At 41.7% G+C, this 13,058-nt stretch overlaps 1 protein-coding gene across 3 annotated transcripts in view; it reads left to right on the forward strand.

Moving 5' to 3' along the window:
* Positions 1 to 13,058, forward strand: part of SAMD12 (sterile alpha motif domain containing 12) — a 176,359-nt gene that overhangs the window by 17,954 nt on the left and 145,347 nt on the right. For all 3 annotated transcript variants that reach the window (XM_071803840.1, XM_065830653.2, XM_065830654.2), the window contains exon 2: positions 1,821 to 1,999. In XM_071803840.1, the coding sequence (XP_071659941.1) occupies positions 1,821 to 1,999 (179 nt within the window). The remainder of the gene's footprint in view (positions 1 to 1,820; positions 2,000 to 13,058) is intronic.

Consider the following 13,058-nt stretch of genomic DNA (forward strand, 5'->3'; position numbering starts at 1 on the left):
AAGAAGAGATTTTTAGCTGGAAATCCTTTTCCCATGATGGTCCCTGGGATAGCCAGTAGAAATCCTGCCTCACTTCGAGAAGCTCTGCATCGTGCACCTCTTCTATTCCCTTCACCAGAGGAGGTCTCTGCAGGGCTCAGCTCTGGACATCCCGTGGTCTAGTGATTCCTCCTCTTCTTCCTCTCAGGCTGTCTCCTAAAGAACTGACTGTTCAGAGGGGCATCCCTCCCTCTTTTACATGCTGGTAAAAGAAGTCCAGGACTAATCCCCTACAGCTACTCACAGTGAGACTGAAATTTAGTTCCCTTTGTGTTCTTAGTTTAATTTACTGTTTTTCTGTGGGCCAGTCATGTATTTTTCTATTCTTCTCCATAAAATGGCTGCAATTTGTAGTAAAGCATGTTGCAATTCTTTACTGCTTTACATCACTCAGTGTTGTTAATGAATTATCCTTCATAATGTTCTTTTGACATGAAGATAGGAGATGTTTCCATCCCTAGCTTCCAGATGTGGGTATTATAGTGCCTGGACAGATCACTTATCTTTTACAAATATTAGGATGTTTTTGAAAATCCCAAGGAGAAAAGGCCAACTTTTTGGCCTTCACTTTAGTTCTGCTCCAAGGAATTTCCATAATTTAGGCTCAAAATTTTCAAGGAAGACCCTGAGATTTCAGATGAACGAATTTTCAAAGGTTCTGCAGTTGAAGGACCCTTCACGTTTTGCTGCTTCAGCCTGTTTCACGTGAGGCTTTCAAGGACTGTTCCATAGCTGGTAGAAACTGGCAGTCCTCATTCCTTTCCCTGCTCCCCACCCTTTGCTACTAAGCCAAGCAAGAGTAAAAGGGCAGCTTTTATTTTGGCTTTACATTGTGTTTTGGGTTTCTATTCAAGGCTGTCAAACATTGCACCACAATATCTGGGCAAAGTTCTTTTGCGTACAGGGGAAGTTGGGACTATTAATTATGAGTAGCACTAAAAGTAGCACAGTTACCCAGGAACACAGATGCAAAAATCAGATACTCACATGAAGGGGAAGTTGCCTGAGGACCTATGCACTTTCAAATTGCTACACATGCAAAGAAGGTTCTTAAGGCTGCTCTCTATGTGAGTGCTGGAAGTGTGAAATTTCAGAAAGAAAATGATTAAACTACTGCCATAATTCTAAATGTGCATTTCTGTGGTATGGTTTGCATTAGTTTTATTTTTTCCTCTGGCTGCTTTCCTTATTCTGCTGTCATTACTCCACACTTCATTATATGCTCCTAGAGAGCACATCCCTCTTGCTTGTTAGGATGGTGTAGGTGGTAATTTGCAGCGGTACAAAGTGCTGAAGGAGAGATAATCAGCCGGGTAAGTCATTACTCGGTGCAGAGACCAGCTTGCAGTGCACAGCTTACTTATCCCACATTGTTCAGGAGCTAGAATGTTGTAGTAATTGAAAATGTAATAGAAAAACTTTTAACTTGCTTTCCTAGAAAACAAAGAACGATACAGCTGAACAATGAATACATGGAGTACATTTCCCTACCCTAGGAAAAGCTGTAAGTTGGGGCCTTGGATACTGTAGTGAATCTAGCAGAGCAGAGCTCAGCACAGTAGCCTGCAGTAAATAGCCTTTTACAGCACTGCATTGCCTCTCATTTTCTTTCTCAAATATCTCACCCTGAATACATGTCAAGCTGCAGACAGCTTTTTGCCATGATCTGACATAGCTCTGGTTACCACGTGGCGCTTCTCAGTACTTACGACAAGTGTAAGGTTGAGTTCTTCTTTCCTAAGCAGTGTTTTCTCTTTCTTGTATTTTTTTTTTTTTCCCAGCTATCCATTGCAATCTGAATCCAAATGGTATTGATCACCCTGTCCCCACGGAAGGTATTAATCTGCAACTTGAAGGCGAGGGAGTTGAATCGCCCTCTGTTAAGAATGCCAGTAATCCAAAAGCGCCTGAGCCGAAAGAGACACCCAAGAAACAACAAGTGGAGCCAGAAATATCTAAGGTAGGTAGGGCTGGGTTTGTATTTATTTTGGTGAGTCTTAAAGAACCCAGGCTTCTTGGAAGTCCTGGCTACTGCTTAAAAAGCATTTTTCATTCTGTTAAAAACATATAAAGCTGCAAAAGTAACAGTTTGAGGAAGTGGATGTAACAGAAGCAAGGTATTACCGTGGGGTTTTAGCCCACACACATCTTGGACATTACACTATTTTATTGTAGATGAAGATAGTTAAAATAATGGAATAACGGAGTCTCTCTTTTTCAGACACTGTGGAGACTTTTTTCCCAAATGACTTGAGTAACAACCAGGATGGGAATAGATGTGTTTTTCTTGAGTGTGGTTTTTTTGTTTGCTTGTTTATTTTTCATGGGGTAGATAAAGGAAAAGTTCTGTGGATATATGAATATATGGATTTTTATATGGGTGGCTGAGTTTAATAAACTATTAACTAATTTTAGGGAAAATACCAGGTCAATTCTTCTGTGTCTGGTATGTCAGTGAATAAACATACTTCAGAGATGAATTCCTAAAGACAAATGAAGTGTCTGTTCTCATTCGTAAGCTGCTGTTTCTTGTTTGTGTGCAGCAGACAGGACGACCAAGTGCAGATGAATGAATGTACTCCAGATGCTTTGAGTATTAGACAATAATGTATCATATTAGATGTGTTTTTAACTAGAAATAAAAATAAGGTAATGTTAAAAACATAAAATTGGGAGTGATTCTTTAAAAGCCTTATCAGTCTTTTTGACCTTTAAAGGCCTAAACTCTTGGTTTAATGAGTGATTTCTGCGGAGTGAAAAACTGAGTTTTTACTGAATCTGACACATTGGGAATTAATAGAGCAGATAAAATGTTTCATTTTTAAAGGTCCAAAAAAGGCAATAACAATTACTTCAATGACTGAACAAATTAAGAGTATTTCCTACTGTCATCAGTATAATAAATGTAAGAAATAATATGCATAGAGTTGCGATGTGTTTCACTTTTTAGAATAAAGTGGCATTAAACATTTTGAGCCTTGTGGCCTCGACAATAAAGGCTTGGTATGAATTCTCCGTTCTGATTTTTGACTAGAATACTTAGTTTTAAATAAGCACAATTTGAACTCATTTCATTCTGTCCTAAATCACTGAACTAGACCCTGTACAGGTTGGCATTGGTCAAAATCACTGCTATCTGCAGTCCAGTTATCAAGCATGTTGCTGATTTCTCTTGAACCCTTGCAGAACATGTTTGTGCTTATTGCTCTGAATCATCCATTTGGTAACAAGACTGTGACATTTTGGATGGGCTTGGAGAAAAGGCTCAGCTAGTATACATCTGTCCAGCTTTTTGCAGACAAAGACAAGCTAACCCTGCCCATGTTTCAACATCACCAGATGAAAATCTGCCCCGTACTGAAAGCTAAGGAGGTGTGTTGAGCTCAGAGGAGATCTTACAAGCTTGGACATGAAGAAGCTGAATGACATGATGAGGCTTCCGATTGAGAATGGGCTTACGTGTAGTTGACGTGCAACACGGGCAGATTGAGCTTGTCTTTGCTTGCAAAAGACTCATGCTAGTGGAAAATGAAGATGAAATGTATTGGTGATTTAATGTAATGAAGCCAGTTTCCACTGTCTGAGCTGTACTTGTTGGACTGATGAACTTAAACCCGTTTCCAAGGCTGTCCGTGCTGGAGATGGCCGGGGAGCAGGGAAGCGCAGCGCTCTCAAAGCGCTGAAATCAGCTGCTGCTTTCCTACATCTGATTGCAGGAGCTTTATTTAGAAAGTTGGGCATGCTTCAGATTTAAAACCAAAGAAGCCACCAAACAAAACTAAACATTTTGCTTGATGGAATAAGCTTGGGATAATAGTAACAAGCCAGTGAAGTGAACTGTTTTTCTGAATGTGTTGCTGCCTTGTTATTAACTTTGCTTTTTATGTGTGGTATTAACTTGGTGACGTTTTTCGTTTGGATTCATATGTTACAGCCTGAGGTGGCCTCTCTTTTCTGGCTTGCTCTGCCTTAAATTTAAAAATTGCATTGTTTTTTCCTCAAAAATGTGAATATGGAGTTGGGTTTGTAACTTGTGTGGCTTTAGGAGTTGAATTAAGCTGTCATTATGAAACTTCATCCATGCAGTCATTTCTGTACAGTGGAAAGATGAGCAGGAATAGAGGAGAGAATTGTAAATAAAACATTGTGGGCAGATACTTTTGTTTTATATTTGCTCGTTGCTCAGTTGTTTTCTAAAAGCTTTCTTTGTGATCTTGTGTATTCAAGTAACATCAACACATACCTTTTATCCACACGAGTGAGACCTACATTGCACAAAGCAATATAACATATCGAATGCAATTTAAGGTGCCTTATAGACCACCTTCTGTGCTTTCAGCTTTCTAATTTGTCTTCATTGACACCAATTCTGGCACTTTAAACCCCTGTCTGCTTTAAGGTTTTGCTGTCCAAAGAAAATCTCCTTTGTAATGGAATGTGTCCTTTTTCTGTTCTTAGCTATGGAGTTGCAGAACAGGAGTAACTCATGGGCTACAGACAGGTTTAAAGTTCCTTTTTATGCAGCTAATGTGGTGTAAATAGGGGGATACAAGTGTTTGTTTCTATATTGGGGATGCAGACAGCAGAAACTGTAGCATGAGCGAAGTATTGCTCATTTAGGAGGTCCTGACAAGGATGGAATCTAATTTGTATAGGCTGACTGAGGTAGAATTTTAACAGAAAATGGAACAACGATCTTAGTCTCCCTCAGCTGGTTCCCTATGGAACCACCTTGTTATACATGTGAGCAAGTCCAGAAGAGGCCAAGATTATTAATATCTAACCTGATCTGCAAAAATACTTGGCTTTTTTGTTTTATATATTTATTTTAAAGTGTATATGTGTAACACTATACACACTTTCTTGATCAGTAATTGATTTTTCAGTGTTTATGGTATATGAAAAAAATCAGGCAGTTGTGTGGGCAGAGCAAAAAATATCATTGGAGAAAGCAAAGACGGGTTTTAATATACATTTTAAAATACATATTTGTTCTCTAACACCTTCTACATCTAACCTCTATTGGGTGTATTTTCTAGAATTCTTATATTTTTTCATTAAAATACTACTTCTGGCTCTTATGTTTGGTCTGTTTAGTTTTAATATCATGGTAATCTCTAGATAAACAGAATGAGTCAGGACATTTGGAGTTACAGAGTGGAGTTCTGTTAAAAAACAAAAAGGTTTTACTGTACTTTAGAAGCCCTGTACTTCTCTGAGTGTCAGCTTTAAAAGAAGGCAGCTTCCCTGGCAAGATGCAGAAAATCATTTCTTACAGAAGTTACAACTTTCATCAAGGCATCCCAGATGTTGCACTCAAAGCTCTGGTCACTGTGAGCACGACACCCAAATCTGTTCTGTCACTTAATTCAGGGAGTTTTGATTCCTAAGTAAGGTGTGCATATCTGGTGGTAACACTTTGTCTCCTTACGTGGTAGCAGATGTAGCAAATAATAAGGACTTTTTAATGGCAACCACTATGGTTAGACTTTTTAAATTTTGTGTTAGCAATGGCAGGTTTTTATCTGACTTGGAGACAGATTAACAGTCCTTTAAAATGTTCATGAAAACTACAAAAAGAAACTGGTAAATGAAGTGAGATTTTTCTTTAATCTTACCTTCTCTTAAGTGCTCTACAGACAACACTAGACTATACTTACAGTGTAGTTCATGAATTCTTTGGTTGCTCTTGCTTTCTTAAAGAAAAAGAAAACAACACCTTTTTTTGCTTTTAAAATTATATCAAGCAACACTGAAGGGCTGACTGAACTCAGTGACAAGAGGATGAGAATTTATCTTGGCTTATTGGCCCTGTTCGGGACTGATGGTGGAAGCAGCTCCTCTGGCATCCCAGGGAGTTCTGCTCTGCTCAGGAAGTATTTGCTGTGTGTGTCAATGTGTGATGAAATGTCCAAGCACAAAAGAGAAGGCTTCCGAGTCATAAGGTGTTATAAAATCTGTCTTAGAAATAGAAAAGTGTTCTGTCAGGTTGTGGGTTGTTTTTTGGTTTTTGGTTTTTGTTTTTGTTTTGTTTTTTTTTTTTAATAAAAAATGTCCTGGTACTGTTCTCTAACAAGATAATAGAAAAGGTACTTTTCTAGAAGAATTCTCCAGGTTTTTAAATCAGTAGCTTCTGCTTCACAGTGTTTATCCTTTTTGGTCAAGCTTAGAAAAATAGATGGGCTGAGAAACAATATTTTTCCAACCAGTGGTCCTGGCGATGGGTATGGTGGAACATAGGCTTTCATCAGCATAGCAGCTTGGGATGCTGAGACCATTTTATTTCCCTCCCCACCTCTCTACTGTTTTTTCTTGCTTTTTTTTTCCTCCGGTTGGTTGAGAAACACTGAACTGGGGCAATGAGGTTTTACCTTTTTGCTTTCTCTTCCAACTGTTCCCCTCTTGTGAAACCTCTGGTGGCCACAGGAGGTACGAACAAGAATGCAAACTGGACTGGCTGAAGTTAACACACATTTCGCCTGTTGAAGGGAAGGTTTGGATAACCCCGGCTGGGCTGTTCTGCTCCTCCAGCTTCTGTGTTTGGACTGTGCAGCTGGTGGGAGGGCGACTGAACTGCAGATACCTATGTGTATCGCAGTGGAGGTGCAGACCCTGGATGGTGAAACATTCCTTTACTGAACAGAAAGTTTGTTCTTCGTAATGGATTTTTGTGGAGAAGTAGTTAACAGATTACCAGTGTCCACATCAGATCACCACAATGAAAGCCAATAGATATGGTGTGTGGGTTTTTTTAAATTATTTTTTAAAAAATCCTCCCTACTCTTTGACTGTAATAATGACAAAACACCACTTATTGCATTGGGTCTTCTTTGTGACTGGCAAAAATAGGTACAGAATCTAAGTGTACAGTTTGTCTGAAGTGAATTTAAAAATATTTGGTAAATGCTAATATCAGGTAGTTGAAATAATTACACTTCAGGTCAATGTGCCTTTCTAATGTCTCATTCTATGATTATTAGTGATACACAGTAATTAGTGGTCTCACTTCTAAATTGAGGGCTGAAATGTTTGATGTGTATGTACCTCTTCCTCTCTCAGCTTGTCATTCGTGGTTGTGACATCTGGCTGAAGTTTAAAGTTTCAGAACCGTGCAGTGAAGGAAGCTTTTATCCTGAGAGGTGACACAGGGCTGCTGGGTGACCCCAGTATGTTTCAGGCAGCTGAGGTTGACGTTTTATCACTCTGGGGTTTTACTGGTGTGAATGAAGTGCTGGAGTAACCCTGCCTGTAGTGCAGAATATAGCTGCTTGGTTCAGAATTTACGTTGTCATGAGCCAGGAAAACAAGAAACGTCTCTCTTTGTTGGGTCTTGTGAGCCACTTCATCATAGGAGGATAAATGCCTGATTCAGAATCCAAGTGTATTCTTGCTGCAGCATGTTTTTCCCCATTGCTATGTCATCCATTCTTTTTATAAACAGTGTAAAATGAAGACCCTTATTTTTGCAGCAAGGCTTCTACATTCAGCATAAAAGATCTGGCTCCTCCTGTTCACCCTGTTCGCCCTGACTGTGTGCCTGGGGATCCTGAAATTATCAACTGCCCTCACAGCAGCCACGTGTGAGTGGGAGATCTTGCCTGAATCGGTTTGTTGTGTTTTGCCCAGGACAGTGAGGGGAAAAGAAGGGCAAAGGACCATTATTCATTCCTTCTCCTTCACCCCTCATCACAAGGTGGGATTGTTTTCCTGTTGCTTCTATTCTTTCTCCCCATAGGAAGCCCAAATAATTAACTCAGACTAATACTTAGCTCTTCAGATGAGTATAAGCAGAACAGATGAAGCTTACTTACAAAGATCACTGTTGAGTGACCTTCCAAACTCTTTAAATGGATCCTTTATGAAATTCATCTGCACAAGCTCTATCCATTACTTCAGACCATCAGGTGATAACAGGAAGTGAAATTCTGTTTGTCAGGCTTTTTACAGTTGGACTTTCACCAAAAAAAACCCCAACGATTAATACATTTTCAGCAGTTGCGCACACACAGTGCGTGCGTGTGAAGGACGGTGAGGTGTTTGGGTGTGGGCTGTGATCCCGCGATGCGCTCGGGGTGGCCCAAACCCCCAGCCAAGGGCTGGTTTGTGCCGCAGGGAGCAAGCGCAGCCCTCGCACGGGGCGAGCGGGAGCAGATGGTGCCGAAGTGGCAGCTGAGGGAGCATACGGAGGGAAATGTAGTCTGAGCTGGCTCCTGTTGTCCTGTGAAAGCTATCAATGTGAAATTTGTGTTCTTTCTCATTACACCAGTGTAAAAAGGAGCAGCAATTGCGCTATGTATTAGCAAACATAAGCAGTAAAAAGCCATGGTAGTACTCTAGAAATAAGTGGGATGTCTGATACTATAGACACGTGTAGACACAGACAAGTTATTTAAAAGAGCTTCTCTTTGGGGAAAAAGAAATATAGATAAAAAGATAGAGCTGTTTTTAGAGGAAAAAGCAATTCCATGCAGCGTGTGGATGCATAATGTACTGAGAGTGCCAGTTCTGCCGCTTGCCTCGTTGTGAAGCTGCTCCACAAAGCCATCCAAACCCTCTGCTTTCACTTTGAAGCTCCTTTAAGGGCTTCATAGAAACTGCTTCAAAAATAAAGCAGTATTTTAATGACACAGCTGCATTGATGGGGAAGGAAAAGTACAGAATTGCCCGGTAAAGAATAATAGCACTGTGATTAGAGGGATTACAAAATGTATTATGGAACCAATTTAGCATTTAAAATGGGGAAGCAGTTTAATGTTCCACTGCTGGCACTACGGGTTCTGCAAATAGTCCATCTCATCTGAGTTATAACAATAATTTCATTAATCTGCCACATGTGTTCATTGGACACTTCTGACAAAACTGATTAGCAGTTGCTGTAGGCTTACTCGTAGGGAGAAACGTGGAACCTTTTTCCTTTTGAAAAATAACGATTGCTGAGCAATGGGAGTGAAATGTCATGATCACACAAGGGGTGTGGGACTGTAGTAGCCCTGATAATATCTGAAGGGCATTTCTTGTGTTATCAACCTGTTGAGCTTTCCCCCGGTGCAGAGATGCATTAGGGAGGGAAGGGGTGGCCTGGGGCAGAGTGGTGCCTTCCCCTCAGGTACCGCGGGTGGAATTGAGCTTGCTGATGGGTGCAACTTAAATGAAGCATCTGCATGTGAGCTGGGTGTCTAAACTGTTGCCACATTTGGTGGAGATCCAGTCAGCATGCTTGGAGGAGTGCAGATCTGAAGTGAGCACTGCTCAGCTGGGTCTCTCTGTGCTTTGAGGACTGCGTTGGTACTTGAGTTTAGGTGTTTGGATCTCCAACTCAGTTCTGTCCTCTGCCTTGCTAACTGGTCTCTGCATTTGATGTCGAAATGGCTGTTAATGTCTGATGGAGGTGGAACCTTGTGTTAAGAGACCATATTTCAGAAGCTGCATTTACCTCAAAAATCATACTTTGAACACTTGAGACAGGCGAGTCCCATCTATTAATATTTAGCTATGTTCAAGATGATCGTCTGGCAAGCAAAGACTGCTTAATCTGCAAAAAACCCTCTATCCTTTGGATTAAAAATGATTGGAGTGTGTGTGTTTCATTTTTCTCATTTCTCTTAATTGGTCTTGGACTTTAGAAGCCTGTTGCTCTTCACTGGAAGTCAAGTTCTTGCACTGTGGCTTAGTTTTTCCAGCTGTAGAAGAACGATGATGATTAGGACTAGTTAAAACTGGGAAGTATTTGGCAGATGAGGACTAGAGTGTGCATGGTGTTTGCCTCTGAGGGCTATCTCTTGTCTCATTTGGGGTCTCTGAAATCAAGGAGGCTTTTCAGTGTGCTTTCATTTCACACTTTGCAAATATTACCTCTTTTTAGCTATTTCCGAATGTGGACTTCAATCAGAAGTGTTTATGTTTCATCTCTGTTCCACAGTCAGCTGCAGATTACTGTGTAGCCGATGTGCCACTGCAGGGAGCAGGGAAACATCTCCCAAATGTTAAAGCAGACATTTTCTATGATGCTATGTATTATCAGAGGGGCAAGCAGAAAGCAAGAAGAATGTTATGTTCAATAAGAGACAATTCTTCCCTTTCCCTCTTTAATTCTTTTGACCAACTGATTTGTAAGTAGTGTGGGGTTTCCTTGGCTGTGATGCCATTAGGTGGAACTTTGATATAGTGATTGAGCCTGGGGATGGCTCTAAGTGCCTGTGTCCCACTTCTAGTACTTCTGTGCTTCTAGTTATGTTGCTAGGGTGGTTTTATATTGTTGTTAATCACTCTGTGCATTTGCAGGGTTAGTTCAAAACTAAGAACGATATCCATATATGACAGACTCTTAAACTAAAAGCAGTGTAAGTTTGCAATGGGAGAGCAGAGGGTGGAAGCATTACAGCAGTATGTTTCTTTGAATATGAGGTGTCAGTGTTCATGTTCAGCTGAGGCCTTCAGCATGTGGAAAAGACAAATCCTACTCGTGGTAGTGGCATCAAAAATCACAAGTACTTTCCCTTCAAGAGATTAGGGAATGTGGATCAAATTCCTTCAACAAATCCATCGTTTAAAAAACATGAAAGAGAGAACCTTTTGTTTTTAGGCTATTTGCTTATTTTAGCTTTTGAACTGTCATGCAAAGTTGTGTTTTCCTATTCTCTGAGTATACCAGCTGTCCTCTGCGGTCTGCCAGCCCTGTGAGACCCTCCAGATGGACACATTGCCATCTTCTGCCCACCAATTCAGTCTTGTCTTCACCTGCCAAACTGATCTCATTATCCACAGACCCTGTATCTTTTCATGTACCCCCCAAAGGAGAGAAAATAATCCACTAGAGTCAGCATTAGACTGACGTAGTATTCAATTTGCTCTGCAAACTGTTGCCCAACACGAGAGATGCTGATCCTGGTCTGGGTGGTGCAGTGCTGCTGAAGCCTCCCCATGCCTCACTCAGGTGGAACAACCAGCAGAGTCTGCTTAGGGCTTCCCACCATTCTGACTGTGAGTGTGCGGTTGGAGAAGCTCAACGTGTGTTTCAGGAGACAGCTGTGTCCCTCTTCTGTCCCACAGCAGCTCACACCCGTGACCCTTCTCCTTGCACCCTCAAAAACTGCAGCAGTAGAAGCAGCTGAAGCAGCAGCCTGGGCTGTTGGGCAGAGAAGCAAAGCCAGTGTTTTGGCTTAGAGGAAACTGTTAAATTGGCTGTTTCTTCAACATAAACATTGCATTTCCTGCCTACCTGGAGGTCACCACGCAGGTGGTCTGGAGCATCTGTTCTTCCATCTCCCTGACCTCCTAGATCCTCACCCAGATTATAGTTATTACTGGTAGGGGCTGTTTGTAGAAGAGGTACTTGGTAGAGTGAATATTTCTAATTTTACCCTTATCTAGGAAGGAATATTGTGATGATGCGTCATGCTGCACTTCTAGGGTTAAATGTGCCCTTGACATGCATATCTAAAAATAGAAAAACTTCAGCTCTCAACAAGGTAGAGCTACAGCATATCTCGAGGCCTTTTTTTCTGTCCTTAACGTAGAGGATCTCATAAGTGGATATTATGTTCTGCCTATTTTCTTTTCTTCTCTAATGTCTGTAAGTGCATCCATCAACTACTGATGACTTTGCTGACCTAGACGCCATCTACTTTTCTTGCCTTTTTTCCTTGCTTTAAACAAAAGCATGACAATATAGTCTGTATCTAATGGTTTTAGAACTGCTATTAATTCATCTTTCATTCAAGGCTGATTGCTTTCAATCTTAGCAGTACACTTTAGATCGTGAAGGATTTTGTAAATGTATTTTCATTATGAAAAGGTAGATGCGACTGAACTTCAGCATACCTATGCCAATAATACAGTCTTTTATCACAGTATCACAGTATGTTTGGGATTGGAAGGGACCTCAAAAGATCATCCAGTCCAATCCCCCTGCTGGAGCAGGAACACCCAGATGAGGTTGCACAGGAACGTGTCCAGCCGGGCTTTGAATGTCTCCAGGGAAGGAGACTCCACAGCCTCCCTGGGCAGCCTGTTCCAGTGCTCTGTTACCCTCACTGAGAAGAAGTTCTTTCTCAAATTTAAGTGGAACCTCTTGTGTTCCAGCTTGATCCCATTACTCCTTGTCCTATCATTGTTTGCCACTGAGAAGAGCCTGGCTCCATTCTCATGGCACTCACCTTTTATATATTTATAAACATTAATAAGGTCACCCCTCAGTCTCCTCCAAACTAAAGAGACCCAGCTCCTTCAACCTTTCTTCATAAGGGAGGTGCTCCACTCCCTTAATCATCTTTGTTGCCCTACGCTGGACCCTCTTCAGCAGTTCCCTGTCCTTCTTGAGCTGAGGGGCCCAGAACTGGACACAATATTCCAGATGGGGTCTCACCAGGGTGGAGTAGAGGGGAAGGAGGACCTCTCTCGATCTACTGACCACCCTCCTTGTAATACACCCGAGCATGCCATTGGCCTTCCTGGCCACAAGGGCACAGTGCTGGCTCATGGTCATCCTGCTGTCTACCAGGACCCCCAGGTCCCTTTCCCCTACACTGCTCTCTAATCTGTAATTTCCCAACCTATACTGGAACCTGGGGTTGTTCCTGCCCAGATGCAGGACTCTACACTTTCCCTTGTTAAATTTCATCAGGTTATTCCCCCCCCCAACTCTCCAGCCTGTCCAGGTCCCACTGGATGGCAGCACAGCCTTCTGGTGTGTCAGCCACTCCTCCCAGCTTGGTGTCACCAGCAAACTTGCTGATAGTACACTCAATTCCCTCGTCCAAATCGTTAATGAATATATTGAATAATATTGGCCCCAGTACTGACCCCTGAGGCACTCCACTAGATACTGGCCTCCAGCTGGACTCTGCACCATTGACCACCACTCTCTGGCTTCTCTCTTTAAGCCAGTTTGCAACCCACCTCACTACTCTATTGTCCAGACCACACCTCCTCAACTTGGCTGTCAGGATACTGTGAGGGACTGTGTCAAAGGCTTTGCTGAAGTCAAGGTAGACCACATCCACCGCTCTGCCATCATCCAT

Source organism: Patagioenas fasciata, chromosome 2 (assembly GCF_037038585.1).
Source record: "Patagioenas fasciata isolate bPatFas1 chromosome 2, bPatFas1.hap1, whole genome shotgun sequence".
Classification (NCBI taxonomy): Eukaryota; Metazoa; Chordata; class Aves; order Columbiformes; family Columbidae; genus Patagioenas; species Patagioenas fasciata.